The sequence below is a fragment of the Thamnophis elegans genome, chromosome 2 (genome assembly GCF_009769535.1).
Source record: "Thamnophis elegans isolate rThaEle1 chromosome 2, rThaEle1.pri, whole genome shotgun sequence".
Classification (NCBI taxonomy): domain Eukaryota; kingdom Metazoa; phylum Chordata; class Lepidosauria; order Squamata; family Colubridae; genus Thamnophis; species Thamnophis elegans.
The window spans coordinates 82,262,837-82,281,290 of record NC_045542.1 but is presented as its reverse complement, the minus strand read 5'-3'; the positions used below and the strand labels follow the sequence as shown (position 1 = coordinate 82,281,290).

Here is an 18,454-nt window from a genome sequence, read left to right as displayed (position 1 = left end):
GTATGTTTTCCTGCACTCTTAGAAGCTTCCCACTTTTAATACCTTCAGATTGAATTACAATTCACAGAATTCCTAGCAAAAGTCAATCAGATTGGGAAAAGATGACTTGGATAATAATGAAGAAGAGCCGAGAGTTGATGCTTCCCCACATTACATAATTGTACCTCTTTAGAAAAGTCTGATATTTCTGCATTAAGAATTGAGGTCCAGTAGATGGTCTGAAAGAGTGCTTTTCATTTGTCGCCTCCCCCTCGCCCCCGTTCCTCAAAAGGCTGCGTTTTCATGAAATCCAACTCTTATTTCCAATTTTTAACAAATATACCCCAAATTGTTCATAAACATTTATACGTTTAATATGCAAAAAGTAATGAAAAGTCCATATCCTGCAGATTTCTTTCTACATAATTAGGATTCTAATGTTAACATTCCCATCCCGGAAACTCTTTAAACCATTAAAAAAAGAAAAGAAAATGAGGTTGCCATTACTTTATTTGGTCTATGTTCTTAAAACAGTAGGAAACTGATGTGTAATTAGTCCTGAGTTACTTGACATTGCTTGATGCAGTTGCATCCACTCCTACTCTTGCACCTGGTAGAAAAAAAAGATGCTTTTCAATAATTGAGTCCAATAATGTATATTGTATATTGAAAAACTGCTCTCCACCAACTTCTTGCAATGGTACCAGAAAGATCTAGCCGGTTGCTCAGAGAGGCTAGTCACTGTAGGCTTTTTCAGATTGACTTTCTGCTCTAACTTCTTTCATGCTGTAGAGCGGTTCCACGAGTTTGTTGTGAACAAGCATCAACCCTGGTTAAAGGAAACAAAAATAGTTCAATTCTTACGTAAATGTCATATTTTATCAAGTAATAACTTACACTTGTACCAAGTATATTTGAATCTGTGAGGTAGTGACTTCAAACCTTTCTCCCCAAACCCTCTGGGTCCCTCTCAGAGGTGGGTTCCTACCAGTTTGCACCAGTTCAGGAGAACTGGTTCATCAAATCTACCGAACCAGTTAGAAGAGGTTCCACCAGTGGACCCGGAAAGCAGGCCACACCTATAGAAGAGGTTCAAAATTTTTTTGAAACCCACCACTGACACACGCACACACACACAGACTCACACAGAGAGAAAGAGAAAGAGAGGAAGAAAGAAAAGTAAAAGTGAGAGAGATGAAAGAAAAAAAAAAGGAAAAAGGGACAGAAAGACAAAAGGAAGGAGAGAGAAAGAAAGAAAGAAAACACATGACCTGCAAGCCACTCCCACCAGGTCACATGGCTGGCAAGCCACTCCCACAAAGGAGGCCACACCCACAGAGTAGGTTCGAAAAAAATTTGAAACCCACCACTGGTCCCTCTACTGCCTTGCCTAATGTATTTGGTATCAATAGCAATTTTATAGTACCTCCTACTACCACCTGTCTTCCAAGCAGATGTTTAACCTGGTATCCTACCCTTAACTTTGTGTGTATATGAAAGTGTGTGCACTGGGAGAAGGGATTCTCACAGCTGGCTGTATTTCTGATATATAAAAATGAAATAATGAAAGTATTGCTACAGCAAGCACCAGTTATAGAAAACAGAGACATGTGATTAGAAATATCAGACATAGGACAATCTAACGAGATACAGAAAAATAAAACTTTGCTAAACAACTCCCCCTCCCAATATAAAATCATCTTAAAAGTTAGAATATTAACCTTGTAAATATAAAACCAATTCAGAAGACCACAGAGCAGCACACTTTATCTATTGCAGAGTCCACAGGCTTCAAGATTTATCAAGCATCAAAAATTCCTCATGAAAAAATGTCAGGATTAGAAAAAAAATATGTTGATACATTTGATATGCAAACAACATGGAGTACATACAGTCATGGAGCTTGTACAAAGATACAAGAGATACTGGACTGAAGCACAGAGAGCCAAAATAATAATAATAATAAAGAAATTAAGCCTTTTGCCTGTATATTTTTAAGATATAGCCTCAATTCAGAGGATATGGGTATGTCTCTGTAAATATGCATTCTTGTTTTTTTTTTTTACTTCTTTGTTTATTGCTTTCATTTTCACACTAAATTATTAAAAGCAAAACTTGGTTTCTTAAAAAGTAGCACCCTGGAGAGAGAATGCAGCCAGGTCAGGCACAGCAATTTCTCCATTTCCCCAATGTTCTTTTTTTAATTTATTATTTTTTTAAAAAAATAGCTTTTTTTATCTGCCTTTGCTTTATGTGTCCCAATGCTGATTCTGTTTGACACGAAAGAATGACTGTTTTCTTTCTGGATGCAGACTGATATCACTCCAACATTCTCTGCATTAAATTCTTTTCCTCTTATATTTTTGAATGTTGTGTCTAGAACAGGAAAATGCAATCCTTATATTCTAAGATAAAGCACCAATGTGGAGAAATGGATAAGATATGCGACTAGGACTGAATTGGCTCAAGTTCAACAACTCCCTCAGTCATGGAAACGCTCTGGATTACTTTTAAGTCTCCTGGTATCTCCCAGACTCCCTTATGAAGATTCCTATTTGAGGAATAAAAAAGCAAGATACAAATCTAAAATAATCAAAATATACAGAGTCATTTAGATGGGAGAATCTCCATGTCATGCCTCACATCCATTGTTTAATAGTCCAAAGTGTATAACAACACACACACACACACACACACACACACACACACACACACACACCTCTCTTCCATTGCTAATAGGAGAATGAAGTGAAGTGGAACTTGAAAACAACAGTGTTTTAAACTTTGGTTCTGAGGCTGATCTTGATTGAGGAGACTATTTTATAAACAGCTACCTGCAAGCTCCTTCATTAACAGTAAAGATGACTGTTAATGTGCTGGCTAAGAAAAGCAGGGCTTTAACATGATATGTGAAGCCAGCAATACGTTTAGAAAGCTGGTACCATCATACCTGTTTGTAACTTCCTGCAAATATTTAATTGTTCATTGTTGGTGAACCCCAAGAGGATGATTGTGGTGGTTCAGTGGAACTTTCACCAACATCTCTACTTGTTATACACCACAATACTAGAGAGGTGGCACAAATAGCCCTTTGTTCCTTTTTTATGCATTTATGCATGACTTAGGTTCTTGGTGCTGTTTTTACACATTCCTTTATCTATTTAAAGCTTCCCTTCAACTGGATTCTGGCTCAAGGAAATTTAAAGAGAAGACATGCTTGTAGGGTATGGGTGGGTAAAAGATACAAACATTTCACTTAAAATGGCAAAAATCAGCAGGTTGAGAAAGTAATCTGATTTTCAAAAAGGGTAAGACGAAAGGGCAACACTAAAAGTGTTAATCTAAATGAGCCAAATGTACCTACAGCCTTGTGGGAAGCTTTTCAATACAAAAATGCTAAGAAATAGTGGAGAAACCAATAAGACAAGTTTGTGTTACAAGTTAAAATCTCCCAAGGTACTCCTTGTAGTTAACGCATGACAGTCCCAAATTGTATTTGCAGCTCCTGATACATTTTAACTGCCGCCAAAAGAGGTACCAGCTTCATGGATGATTTTTGCAACATGATTTGTAAAGGTGAATTGCCAAACATTACTGGTGTGTTAATGCCTGCTTATATTCTAGACATTCATAGATTATTTCTGAGATTTGGACAACAATCTACCTTGAAAATACTTCACAGTTTTTACTTTAAGCTCCAGAGTAGCATCATCGTCGCATATAAAGATGGTTCGGGGATGTTGCTGAAACGCAGAAACAGTCCACATGTGGTTCACCCCTTCTTCAATTGCTTTGTATAATGCAAATGCTTTATGGGCTCCTGTGATCAGAATCATAACCTGAATGACAAGACATACAGGAAACACAATTAGGCTTTTAATGAAAAGCATCATAAATACTAAATGGTCCTTGCTATCCTCAACTACTGGTATGCATGTATTTCAAGTTGGGAAAAAGGAGATGGTATAGGCCACAAATATCTGCAAGAAGTAAGTTTTACCAACATATGAGAACTTTTTCCAAGAAAGTAAAAGGGAGAAGATGTAATCATTAGAGCTATATAGAATTCTATTTTACAAAAAATCTGGGAGGAAAAATAAGACCAAAAACAAAGAGAGCTCCATGTTTTATAGCAAGCTGGTAAAAGGACAATTTGCTTTTAATTATATCAGTTTATAATCTGTAATTCTAGTAAGAGCTAATTTATGAACTGTACAGATACTGTGTCCTTTAAGCAGAAAGACATTTCTCCAAGAGTTTTGTGTTACTATGCAAGAACAGATGGACTACCCTGTTTCCCTGAAAATAAGACCTCCACGGATAATAAGCCCAATTGGGCTTTTGAGCTCATGCACTAAAATAAGCCCTCTCCTGCAAATAAGCCCTCCCTGAAAATAATGCAACACAGCAGCAGCCATGTGGTGACCACACTCATCACCTTCTGCACCTCAAAAATAATAAAACCTCCCTGAAAATAAGACCAAGCATTTATTTCAGGGGTCAAAAAAAAAAGACCCTGTCTTATTTTCGGGAAACACGGTAATAAACATTGGTGAACTAGAAGCTGGTGAATTTATTTGCCTAGCAGACTTACCAAACTAGTTATAGCTGATCAGTTCAGTAAAAATGGATGGCATGTAGAAAAAAAATCAGGATGAGTATCAATTCTCTTATCTTTACTTATCAATAATGATAATGCACTGAGCTATAAGCAATGATTTCAGAAGACTTTAAGGTTCCACCACAAATCCATGGTAGACTAAAGCGCGCTCGACGAAAGCGCGTACGTGACGTCATCACAGCGCGATGAAAACGGCACACTGTGAGCGGTAAATTTAAAATTAACGCGAAAACCTTACCCTAACCCCCCAAACCTAACCCTAAACCTAGCCTAAGCCTAACCCTTAACCTAACCCTAAACCTAACCCTTAACCTAACGCTAAACCTAACGCTAACCCTTAACCTAACCCTAAACCTAACCCTAACGCTTAACGTAACTCTAAACCTAACCCTAACCCTTAACCTAACTCTAACCCTAACCCTAACCCTAACCCTTACCTTTATGTGAATCGGCTTGCTTTAATTTAATTTTAATTTACTTTATTTTTAATTTTATTTGTCGCGCTGCTGATGACGTCACGTACGCACTTTGATCGGGCGTGCTTTAGTGGACCGCGGTTTTGACGGGTCACGGACTTTAAGAGGTCTGCAAAATCCCGGCTTTATTTCCAAGGTTCCAAAAATGGTGTCAGTGTATTAACTGACTACATACAATAGCTTCATAATACTATTACAAATTAATATTTTACTGTATATACTTAGCTTTTTATTTGGAATTTTGTAAAACTGTAAAATTTCATTCAGAGGCTTTGCATTCTAGTCAAGTACTATTATGTTTGGTAAGTTTGTTGTCTTCCATAGACAACTTATTTATTATGCAACAGAAAACAAAACTTTCAATAAAACAAACAAGGCATAAGTTTGGAAATATCAGGAAAGCATTTCATTTACAGTCATCACTAGGCATATGGTCAGTTTGTATTCTCCACTACAAATATCAGAGAAAAGGAGCCCAAAGGAACTTCCCTCTCTAAATTCTCCATCATGCTCAATGTTAACATGCATGTGTAGACGCTGGTCAGCTCTTTAACACACCACATGATCTATACCTAAATAGGAAAAAACATGGATTTGTTTTGAAATAAATACAGCTCCAATTTAAGTACCAACCCACATTCCAACAAACTGCAACAGATTTAAAGAGCAGTGAGGATTATCAGGAGATTAGAAAGTCCTATGTAGAAAGATAAAAAGAAATGGAAATGCAGACCTTGAGAAGATGGCCAATGGGAACACATAATAGCATTCTTCAAATACTTGGAAGGATATAACATGGAAGATAAAAGATTCTCAATTTTCCAGGAATGCAATAAAAAGAAGAGAATTAAGGATTCCGGTTTTAGGAAGATAGGTTGTGGTTAAAAATGTAAAAAAAACCTTCCCAGTAATAGCAATTTCATATTATAGATGAATTACAGCGTATTAATGAAATGAGGTCCATTTTGCTGGATTTTCTCAAATAGGGCTGCACAGTAAATTATAGGGGATAGTTTAATTTTGATTCCTGTTCTGAAAAGGAATTGGACTTCATGGCCACCATGATATCTTCCAAGTCCAGTATTTTATAACAGTGGTCTCCAACCTTGGCAACTTTAAGACTTGTGGACTTCAAATCCCAGAGCTTTGCTGGCTGACGAACTCTGGGAGTTGAAGTCCACAAGTCTTAAAGTTGCCAAGGTTGGAGACCACTGTTACAGAATACTGAGAAACCTAGAATTCTTCTTTTCAGACAAACTTCTTGTTCCATATCCCACTCTATCTCTTATCTGGAAGTATTTATTATGCTTCTAACCTCTTTGGCATCCATGACTGTACCCACTCCAACTGTGAGAGCCATTGTGGGCACTTTGGAAAGGTCACCTTCAAAGAATCTAGCATTAGCCAATATTGTGTCCATAGCTAATGTCTTCACTCTAGTTCTAGATACCAAACTTGACCCTGGTTCATTGAAGGCAATATGACCATCTGGACCAATACCTGTAGGGGAAATAATTGAAATAATTATTATAATTGATTGATAACTGCTAAACAGTAAATATGCCTCAGGATTAAGTATTTCAGAATAATTAGTGCATCATTTAAACAGATGGTTGTGAATGTTTCTTTAGGCCCTAATACAGACAGTAATTGTCGAAACGTTTACATACTGCCAAACATCTGAAACAAGAACATTCTCTTACAGGAATTAGCAACATTTCTGGAAAGAGGACTAGAACTAATGATGCAGATCAATGTTAACTGTGACTGCTCTAGCACTATGGAGCTAAGCTTATAGTTCATCAATAAATGCCCCTCCCCAGACAAATGGATTTCCAAATTCAGGGTTAAGCTGCTAATCACAGAACCTTTCCAGATATTCAACCCACCAGCAAAATGACTCACAAAAGGACTTTTATACCCATATGCAATATTTCAATTTGCTGCCTCATTAAAATTTAGTCTCATAGCCAATAAAAAAATGTTCATCTTCCCTGATGTCACATAACATCTCATTAATTTTACATCTTGCCTTTTATTCTGGAGTTCAAGACAGTAGGGAAAGTACCCCCCCCTTTTTTTATATATATATTTTTGCTCAAAACCCCGAGAAGCAGATTGTGGTGAGAGTCAACCAGTGAACCTCCTAGATCACAGGTGAATTTTCAGATAGATCTCCCTGATGCCAGCATAACACCTCTGTCACTACAACGATTTCTGTAAGAAGTCTTCCCACAAATGGCATCAGTATTAGGGCCTTATCTATTTGTACCTGCATCATCATTTGAAAAAGACCATTTATAGGTTCAATTTTTAAAACAATCCAGTTCCATCTATCATTATTATTCTTGTTTTCCTTTTTGAGTGTAATTTTGAGAAACATTAGAGATTAACTTAGCTTGAAAGATGACCACAAGTCTGTTCACAAAGTCTTGTTTTGTATCACCTTGAAGTATATCACTAGTCTGATTTGCAGCATCAAAAATATCTCCCTTGAAAATTGGGTGTTTTGAAGTAGTCTGAAAGCTGTGATGAATCCTCCCCTCTATAACTTCACTCCTGCTTCCAATACCTTTAAATACTCACCCCCAACAAAGAGTTCTATTCCTCCAGCTGCTTTTATTTTGTCTTCAAAGGCACCGCACTCTGCCTGCAAGTCGGCTGCATTCCCATCCAGAATATGAGTGTTTTCAGGAGAGATGTCAATATGCTTGAAGAAGTTATTCCACATGAAGGAATGGTAACTCTCTGGATGTTCCCTTGGAAGACCTGTGAGAATAGTGTGTTGGCATGTGATTGCTTTTAGTTCATTTATTTATGTCTCATCTTTCTATCCGTAATATTGAAAGGACAGTAGAAAATTACTGTTCCATATGCAGAAGGTTTTAGGTTTGGCCACTGGCAATTCCAGTTAAAAATGATTTGGTAGCAAGCTGGGGAAGATAGCTTGCTGAGCTCTTACAGAGCAGCTGCTAGCTGGAGTTGTGCACCCAGAACTACCGTGTTTCCCCGAAAATACGACCTGTCCTGAAACTAATGCCTTGCCACATTTTTCACGTGGGCAAAAATATCAGCCCACCCCCGAAAATAAGCCCCCTTGGCAAACCCCCCCCCTCCGGCCAGGCATAGCATCGCTCACCGACCTAGAGGTATTCTGAAGGCGCCAAGCCGGGAACCGGGGGGGGGAGGCGCTCACATTGCTTGCCGCCTTCGGGATACCACTAGGTTGAGGAGTGGCGTTCTGCCTGGCCGGAGAGGGGGGTTGCCGGGCGGCCACTCCCTTGCAAGCGGGCTCCCGAAGAGCCAGGCACAGCATCAGGGAAGCAGCCATGAGGTGACCATGTTCATGAGCAGCCGCCCGGCAAACCCCCTCTCCAGCTGGGTAGAGCGCCACTCACTGAACTAGAGGGTATCTCTCAACAATTTTTATCAGAATCAAAGAAAGAACAACCATCCTAGCTTTCTTCTTACACATGAGTCTGGAAAGGGTAGAGTCAAAAAGAGTCAGTTTAGGACTGTCTCATCCTCAAGATCCTTTGAAGGATCTTAGGTGGCCTAGCCTGAATTAACCTTTCAAAGTGCTTCCTTTCTTCCTTCTACAATTGGATACTCATTTGTCTGCCCATTGTTTTTCACAGATGATACCTTAAAGAGAAATATTCAGAAGCTTACACTTTCAATAACTATATCTTATTATTTTCTATAAATGATCACATAATTTATACAATTATGTATAATTGTATAAATAAGTATTTTAAGATAGATTAGTACTATCATTTGTATACTTGCTAACGACAAAACCCCTTTTATTAAACGAATGTGAATTCCTTTCATTCACATTCAGCAAAGGCCTGGTAAACAGTCTTTCAAAGGTGAATTTATGACCACAGACCTTATCTAGCTTGGAAAGCTGCCATGTAAATATTTTCCAAATAAAGTGCTGTGCAATGAAAGACTTGGCAGAGTCTCTGAGATTCACGGACAGATCTTCACACTCCTGAAACGAACTAACGCACAAACAAATGAAGGAAGGAAGGAACGAACGAACAAATGAATTGTTTCCTGCAAAAGCCCACTCTCCTTTCGCTCCTCTTTTATTTCCTATGGGAGGGGCCATTCACCGTCCACCTGTGGCTTTACTCCCATGTTACCCTGATTTCTTAGCTGTTCTTTTCTTCTGGCAGCTCTGTGCATGCACACATTGGGAACAGGCTCCAGCTGTTCCTCTGCCTCACTGCTGTCTATCTCCAAAGGCAGCTGAGAACTGCCAGACAGCCTTGGCCCCATCACTGCCTCCGACGCAGAGCCCTTGTTCGAGCCTTCCCCAGCCTCCAGGACTGGCCCATGTTCCTCCCCAACATCTTCACTGTCTGACTATGCTGCCAACTCCGCTGGTGGGCCACAATACTAAGAGAATGGTTTACTTCTGCTCAGATGGGTTACTGCTAAAAGATGATATATGAGTTTATAGTTCACAACTCAGATTTTGACTCGCCAAACTACAATGTAGAAATAAGTTCATCTTTACCTGTATGTAATAAAGAAAATGTACTGACAAGAAATATAAAAGATGACGACACCTCCCTACAGCTTTGAATATGAAGGGGACTCACCTACATATTCATCCATATTGAAGGTTTTCACATATTTGAAAGAGAGATCTCCATTCTTACAATATTCAATCAGTTTTTTGTAACATCCTAATGGGGTACTTCCTAGAAAGCAAAGGAAGCAATACACCATCCATGAAAACAAAGGTTGTACTACACAAAAGGCATTTATTTAACTGACAACTGCAATGGTTAATGTGACTACAGAAACAATGGCCCACACATGCTCTTCAGCTCAGCGACAGCTTCATCAAGATCTTCAAAACTGCAACAGCCTTCACTGCCAGTGACCCTTTCTTTGTGGTTAATGGTGAAGCATTCTTCAGAGGATTGCTGATGAATGCATGTATTCATCATGTAATTCATGAAATGAATATATTTTTTTTATATCTCTGGAATGATGTAGTAGACAGGAATTTGGGATCAGTGTTCCTACCTAATGAGTTCTTTACTATGCAAACGATAAACGGCCAAATGTAGAAACAAAGGTATGATTCAATACTACAACACAAGAGAATAGACTAAAATAACAGGTAGTGGCAAAGTGATCCAGAAATAGAGAGCCAGAGAAAAAACAATCTCATCCTGTTTCTTAGTTACAATAAATCTTATTCATCTGACAGTAAACATCAGCACAGGGACCCCCGTTCCCTTCAACAATAACCAATGAAATGAAACAACAGTTAATGTCCAGAATTAAATTATTAGATTTTAGGGAAGATGTTTGGTGCAGTAGTTAAAGCATCAGGTTAGAAACTGGGAAACTGTGAGTTCTAGTCCTGCCTTAGCACAATGTCAGCTGGGTGACCTTGGGCCAGTCACTTTCTTTAAGCCCTGGGAAAGGGGCAATGACAAACCAATTTTGAAAAATCCAAGAAAACTACAGAGCTTGGTCAGTCAATCACTGTAAATCAGACATGATTGCACATTAAAAAAGAAAGAAAGAAAAAGGAAAATTTAAATTATGCCTCACAATATGATGTCTTTGTTGGAAAAGATAGGCACATGCATTTTGTAAAAGAATATGTTTCATTCCAACTCCATTTCCAATCAGTAACACAAAGTATGGCTTGAGGTAAATTATTAAATGTTATGGAGAAAAAAGCGTACATGTCACAGGAACAGTGGAGCTTTGTTGGGAATAGTGCATTAAAAATTAAATTAAAAAGGCATCTAATTCCATCTACCATTATAGCAATGCAAGCATTGTTATGATGATGAAAATTGTATGGACTATTAATACAGAGGCTGGATGTTTTATTTTTTACTATTTTAGTGACGTATCAAACTGTAGTGTCAAAAAATATGTAAAGTCTGCTCAGCCCATTAGCAAAGTATCTAGCCAGACTTGCTACAGGCATCTAAATGTGAGAATGTTCATGACAGATTTGTGTAGTCTAGAAGTAAAGTGTATAAAAGTCTGCTGAATGTGTATCCCAATTAAATGTCCACGTGTTCAAACAAAATTGCAAGCTCTTGATAATTATTTCCATGTAAAGTTTTTTCTTCTAAATTTGAGAAAACAAACTGCCTTCCAAAATATTAGTCACCTAATAATCATTTATGACAAACATCCTGTGTAAAGAATGACAGCTTGATCATAACACTAGCAAGACAGTCTTTTATCTGAATTAGACCAGAGTAAATTATGACTCCATAGCTCACCTCCTACGAACTGAAGTTTGTAACTTACCAGTGGGAAGTCCAAGAGTGAAATATTTATTTGGTCCTGGATTAAACTGGATTATTCTGTTCCTAATGTACTTTGCAGCCCATTCACTGGCCTCATTGTAATTTTCTAGAATTATAAGCTTCATTGTAACCTGCAATTTTGGAAGAATGTTCGGATTATACATTTCACTTGTAAACTAAACAACATGTGAAGGCAGGAATGGCTATTTATGTAGATATAAACATTACAGGTAGTCCTCTATTTATGACCACGATTGAGCCCAAAATTTCTGTTGATAAGTGAAACATTTGTTAAGTGAGTTTTGCCCCATTTTATAACTTTTGTGCCACAGTTGTTAAGTAAATCACTGCAATTGCAAGGTTAGTAATGCGTTTGTTAAGTGAATCTGGCTTCCCCATTGACCTTGCTTGCCAGAAGGTTTGCAAAAGGTGCTCAAATGATCCCAGGACATTGCACCATCATAAATATGAGTCAGTTGCCAAGCGTCTGAATTTTGAGCATGTGACCATGGGGGTACTGTATGTGTAACAAATGTCTGTAAGTCCCTTTTTTCAGTGCCGTTGTAGCGTGGAACAATCACTAAACAAACTATTGTAAGTTGAGGACTACCTATACTGTCTTCAAATAGTATTCTATCTAAGAGCTTCTTACTCCCCCAAATACTTGACAGATGTGATCATTGTTCTGAAAAAGTTAAAGAGCAGCACAACGTTATTTGTGAAGGATCCCTGAGTTTAGTTATTTTACTACAGATTTTTCATTACCCAAACTAGGTAACATCAGTGCTACTAGCGAGTGGAGTTTGCTCTTATTTTATATTCTAATGCAGGGGTGCCAAACTGGCAACCCACAGACCAGATGCCTCACATGCAGGCCACGTCCACCATGCTCCACAAAGGCAAAAATAATAATAATGTCGTGATATGTCACGTGACATCACATGATGTGATCAAGTTTGACACCCATGTTCTAATAGCTTGCCCTTTCAGTGTAAATGGGAGTGGTTCTTTGGTTGGGTTGTTTACTGTGAGCTTCTTTGGCAGTTCCTTACTTTGTGTATGATTTGCTTCTTGTTGGTCTTATGTTAATCTTGGTGTTAATATCTGCTCATCTGGGTGTTGATTGCTGATGAGGAAGTGTTCTGGTCTTTTTGTTATTATGTGCAATTTTAATATGCTACAACTTGTCTCCTCTTTCCTGTAATTAAGATTCACACTTCATACATTACACAGAATGGACAGTGCTCCTTGAACACTGGAGCCATAAAAATCCATTGGTTTTTAGCAATATCATCCATACTTCTGTGACTTTTGCTGCAAATGCAGACCTTACAGCTACCATCAGCATTCGTTAAATACCACACTTCCATTCATAAATGAATGGGTTAGAAAAGCAGCAAAGTCTTTTATGCAATGAGTCTGGTTAAGTTGATTGTAAAAGTTGCTGACATTGTAAGAGTGCTATAGTATCCAAAAATATCAAGCATAAATGGTGCTATGGTATCCAGAAATCAGAAGGGGTCTGGCAGCACTTTAGACTGAAACTGGAACATATTAATAAGTTTTTGGGATCAGAAGCATGGACAGGTAAACTGAGGTAGGATTTTAAATTGAGCAATGGTGAAAGAGAGAGAAGAGACGGTGGTTATTTATACATCTGAATTACACAGTTGTTTTTCTGTGTCATTGATGTGGTATATGCATAATTTTGTATTTATTTATTTATTTATCCATGGTTATGTAGTGAATATAGGAGGTGATGACCCTTTGAGAGCTGTATGCAAAATTTCATTGTAATTTATGCCGATTAGTGTGCATTCAAAGTGACAATTAAATTTTTATTCCTATTCCTTTTGCATTCCGTTCTATTCTATTCTGTAGGTCGCTGATTATCAGCATTTTATCAATGGAAAGCTGTTATGTGTTAACCACTGTTCCCTCTAAGGTGCGCGGCTGTGTGGCCGCGCACGTGGAAAGAAACCCCCGCGCAGCAGTTTCTAACTGCCGCGCAGAGATTTCTTTAAAGCAAACGTGGGGAAGTCCTTTGCAGGCGGCTAGAATTGGCCGCCTGCAAAGGACCTCCCCAGACTTGTTTTGAAGAGCCGTGCTCTTCAAAGGGGGATTCCTTCCTGTAAGACCCCGTCCAGAAAATGTGGGGAGCGGCAGCGGAGCCCCGGGGCTGCTTCTGCTGCGACTGCTGGACTGTGGGGCTGGGAAGGGGGTGGGAAGAGCGGCGGGGCTGGCGGTGGCCGGCGGTGGCAGGCTGGTTCGCCTCCTCCTCCTCCAACAGCACTGCCGGATTTCCGCCCAACGCTGCGGGGGCGCCAGCGGGAGCTTTGGCGGCTTCACCTCAGCCGCAGCGCTGGGCAGCAAATGTGTTGGTGCTGTTGGAGGAGGAGGAGGAGGTGGCAGCAATAGCACCTGAGGACAGGACAAGAAGCAATGGAAACTTGTCAGAAGGAGACTCAAGCTGGAAATAAGGAGAAATCTGACAGTAAGAACAATTAAAATCAATGGAATCTTAATTCATTTGCTACAGGTTTTCAAAAGACTGGATGGCCATTTGTCTCAAATGATATAAAGACTCCTGCCTTGGACAAGGGGCTGGACTAGAAGACCTCCAGTATCCCTTCTGATTCTCTGATTTTAAAAACCACAAGCTTTTTACAGCTCGCTTGCAACTTTACCAAATTTAATTCAGCCATTTCCTTTTGTTATTAAATGGGTATTGCTAGTTCAATGCACATGCGCTCCACTTTTAAGATGCTGAAAAAATCCCCATGACCTGCAACAAAATTCATTCTTCCACTCTTATCTTGCCCTAACTTCTGATAGGTTCCTGAAATATAGATCTATAAAATTTAGTGAAAATATTTCTATCTATTTTAATACAGACTCGTAAAACAGATTGGGACAAATGACATTATTGCTCTGGGATAATAGCAGGTTTACTCTATTTGGATTTTCAGATAAAAGGTATCTCTTGTGCTAAGTTCTAACAATGCAGTTCTCTAATGTAACTATGAAACAGTCCACATATATAATTCCCCTCAGGGAGGAATTCTGGGAGTTGAAGTCCACAAGTCTTAAAGCTGTCACGTTTGAAGACCCCTGGGGTTTTTTCCCCTAAAGGGTTAGGGGTGCAAGGGTCTTGTAACAACAGCTTTAAGACTTGCGTGCTTCAAATGCCAGACTTTCTGAGCCAACATTTTGGTTGCTAAGCAGGAGCGTTGTTAAGTGATACTGATATTATATAACACTTTTAATTAAGCGGGTACCTTGAATAAACATAAATAAACATACATGAGTTTCAAATAATACTGATTTTGTTGTTGTCTTAGGTGACATCTGTGAAAAAAATTCAGGTGCTCAGGCATGAAAATATGCCGCTCAAACACTATATTTTTCTGCTCACACTGAAAAAAAATTAGAGGGAACATTGGTGTTAACCACCCATTTGTGTTTGTTAAGCTCTTCAGAGTTGGCCTGAACACTCAAAGAGGAGTCTGGTTGCCCTGAAGCAAGTTGTGGGTTCAGGAAAGCTTAGACCTCTGAAAAAGTCCTCCTAGATTCCTCCTGATAATACTGGCGCCATAGAGATTGTTAAAGGGAAGGAAGCCGAACGGGACCCCTCGGGGAAAGAAGTCACGAGGTTTCACGAAGAGAGGAAAATAGAAGCGGAGCAAAGGAGGAAGGAAGTTTCTCAAGCGCGCTCTGGAAAGGGGCTCTGGGGGCAAGAGGCGCAGCCACCCCCCGGGTTTAAAACAAGTCCTCCTGCGCCTCCGCAGAAACGCCGCTTTTCCGGGCCGCGAATACGAGGCGCGCGGAAAGCAACTCCCGGGGGCCCCGATTCGAGCAACCTGCCTTGCCACTCACCTCTCCTCGGCGGCCACTCGCTCCCACTGGGCCCGCCTTCTTATGACCTCATCCCGTCACATGTAAAAAAAACAAAACACAAAACGCTGAGCTCGCAGCGTTCCTCGACTGTCGCCGCCCCCCGGCGACTTCCTGCGCTCCTCCTCCCCGGATCCGCGCAAGAGGAGTCTTTGCACCTTTCATCGTGGCGCCTTCTTTGCGGCTTGGAGCGGCTTGGAGCGCTTCTGCTCCTCTGTTTCTTGTCGAAGGATCTGAAGATTCTCCAGGCGTTCGGGGTTCTACCTCCGAGCAGCTGGGCTCCTTTCCGGCCTCATCAATTTGTCCCTTCCTAGAAAGTTAGGAGACATCCAGATTGTGTTTTGCGACCGTCCTTGTCTTCTTTTACGGGCGCGTAGATAAGTTCCCATTGTCTGTATGGAGATTCTCAGTCATCCAGGGTCATGGTTGTCCCAAAGGTGCTTTTTCAAGAGGCAACTGGACTTTTTTTTTGTTTTTCTTTGAAAAGGTTTTGTTTCTCATCCAGGAAACTTCATTCAGAGCTGAGGAAGCTTCTTGGATGAGAAGCCAAACGTCTTCAAAGAAAAAAAACAACAACAAAAAAGTCCAGCTGCCTCTTGGAAAAGCACCTTTGGGATAAGTTCCCATTCTGAGTCTCCTTGTTGCTTGTTTTTTCAAACAGCTGAAAATCTCACAAAGGGGGAGAACAGAACAACTGACTGAATGATGGCCATTTCTTTCCTAACATCTGTAAAGAGGATTCAGTTTCTTTTAATTTGGCTTGTGGGGGGTTCTGCAGAGGTGTTCCCTAAGTAGGAAAGGATGATTGGGTGTCTGTTGTTGGGACCTGCTATTTTATTGTGCTGAGAAAAGGAAAGGAAACGCATTGAATAAAGAAACGTGATATATTGAGGTTGATATTCCCCGGTGCTGGAGATTAGATTGGTTTATAATATTAGTAAAACAAACCAAAATAAAAGTTGTCAACCTACAGCAATAGTTGTCATGAGAACTGTAATGTAAATAAATTATAGGTTCTGTTTTTCTAGACAAAAACATAGATTCTGTGGGTTCTGCTGGTCCTTTTGCAAATAAGGTGTCTCTAAAAAATAAAAGCTGAAAATCTCTTGACTTTCTTTTAGATAGTCAACCATTCCTACCTTGTTCTCAAGAAAATGCATGGATCTCTCCATAAGGCCACCAGAATTTGAGCCCAACTAGAAGGCTTTACTTTTATTTATTTTTATAGCATCATACAATCTTTGCTGTGCTTGTAGAACAGTGATAGTGATGGCTGCTTAATACAATAAATCACTGATGAGGAAATGGCCGATGCTTTTAAATATAGCAGTAAAAACACTGAAGCTTATTCCCCAATAAATGAAATCCCCAGTGTATCCTCAGTAGCTTCCATAGCTGATCAGATATTTTAATTCAAGAGTCACCAGTTATGTCTGGTAGCAAGCAGGGCCTGAATCTCTACCATGGTCTTTCTATAAGAGGGAGGTGGAAAAGGCTTTTGGAATGAACCTTGCTATTTCATTCCTGCCCTTGAACATCAGGGGTATTCAGTCATGGATGTCAACTGTTAGGTTTTTAATTAGACTTAACAATGAAGTACCAATCAAATGTCAGATTTGTTGCATTTGGTCCAATGGCAGAAAAGTTGGTTTTCTTAAAAACTAATAGGGCTTGCCACAAAATCTTTGTATAGTGTTGAAGCAGTCAGCGCTGTTTATTTTAACATATTTCAAGACCTTCTCCTGCTTTTGTATTCACTGCTCCTGTCACATGACTTGTCATTTCATAGCCAATTGAACAATATCATTCAATTCTTAAAGTGCTGCAGGTTTTCCAATTTCTTCTCCCTGTAGAAATATTTTTGAATTTCAGTAGACTTCTCATATCTTGCATTCTGCACATCAGACAATGCTAATACCACAAAAATCGGTCCTTATGGGAAAAAAAGACGGAACATCTAAGCAACAGGTGACAGGTTGCCATTAACTTTCTTTTTGAAAAGCTTAGCTGAACTTTAACATTTTCAAAGAAAGTCCATTTAGTCCTGTCTTCATAATGGATTTATTTGACAATAACTCAAGATAGTAGAATGTGAGTTCATTATTTTTTTAAATTAAATTATTTGACTGTATGTTTCACAAATGCCACAGGAAAGCGCTTTAATACTACATTACAATAAAACAAATTTAGCAAAATAAAAACCAACAATGTTTATTGAAGATGAACTCATCAAAGAAATATACACAAGCCACTCAATAGTCATTTAACTTTCTGACCCCCCAGGCACTGACACACCCTGAACAACAACAGCGCTTTGGTGCAACTGCTCAGACAACTATTGCTTGCCAGGAATGTCAAATTATTATCTCCTTTTTATGTTCAATTGATAAAGACAATATTTAGCTGCACAATCTTATAAAATTTAGATGGAACCTGGCTTTTTCCTGAGGTGGATATTAATTTAACTTGTCTGTATGTCTTTAGTCATATTTTTTAGTTTTTAAATTTGTATTCATCATGTTGAGTACCATTTCCAAATAAAATGCAACGAAGGTACCCAAAGAGAGAAACATTTTCTAATGTCTTGGAGAATGCATTATAAACAAAAATATGAAATATAAAGTATTCTTAATCTATTAAATCTTTTGCAGATGTTTTACTCCTGGACTACTTCATTCATATTCATATGGATGACTTGGCTGGTACTCCCATAATTTACGCCCCTAAATTTTTGTCACTTTTCACACAGATGGAGGTCTGGCCCGAAGATGATCACATTACCCTAATACAGTAGCTCTATTTTTCACACTAACGACAGTGTTTCAGGAGCTCTACAGTGAATTCCACCTTGTACAGGTAATCCTCAACTTATGACCACAACTGAGCCCAAAATGTCCATTTTCTAAGCAAGGCAGTTAAATTGTCCCATTGTACAAAGTTTCTTGCCTCCGTTGCTAAGTGAATCACTACAGTTGTTAAGTTAGTACCTCAGCTGTTAAGTGAATCTGACTTCCCCATTGACTTTGCTGGTCAGGAGGTTGTAAAACATGATCACAAGAACCTGGGACACCGCAACCATTATAAATGCATGCCAGTTGCCAAGCATCCAAATTTGGATCAGTGACCATGGGGCTGCTGCAACAGCCTTAAGTGTGAAAAACTGCCTTTTTTCACTGCCGTAA

At 39.2% G+C, this 18,454-nt stretch overlaps 1 protein-coding gene across 1 annotated transcript; it reads right to left on the bottom strand.

Annotated features, from left to right (window-relative positions):
* Positions 1-471: 471 nt before the first annotated feature.
* GNPDA1 (glucosamine-6-phosphate deaminase 1) lies at positions 472-15,342 on the bottom strand. The gene is made up of 7 exons (XM_032208980.1): positions 15,255-15,342; positions 11,380-11,509; positions 9,690-9,791; positions 7,663-7,845; positions 6,392-6,576; positions 3,644-3,818; positions 472-808 (listed from the first exon to the last, which is right to left on the bottom strand). Exons 2-7 carry the CDS (start codon positions 11,501-11,503, stop codon positions 714-716), a joined length of 864 nt encoding a protein of 287 aa, XP_032064871.1. The 5' UTR covers positions 11,504-11,509; positions 15,255-15,342; the 3' UTR covers positions 472-713.
* Positions 15,343-18,454: the final 3,112 nt, after the last annotated feature.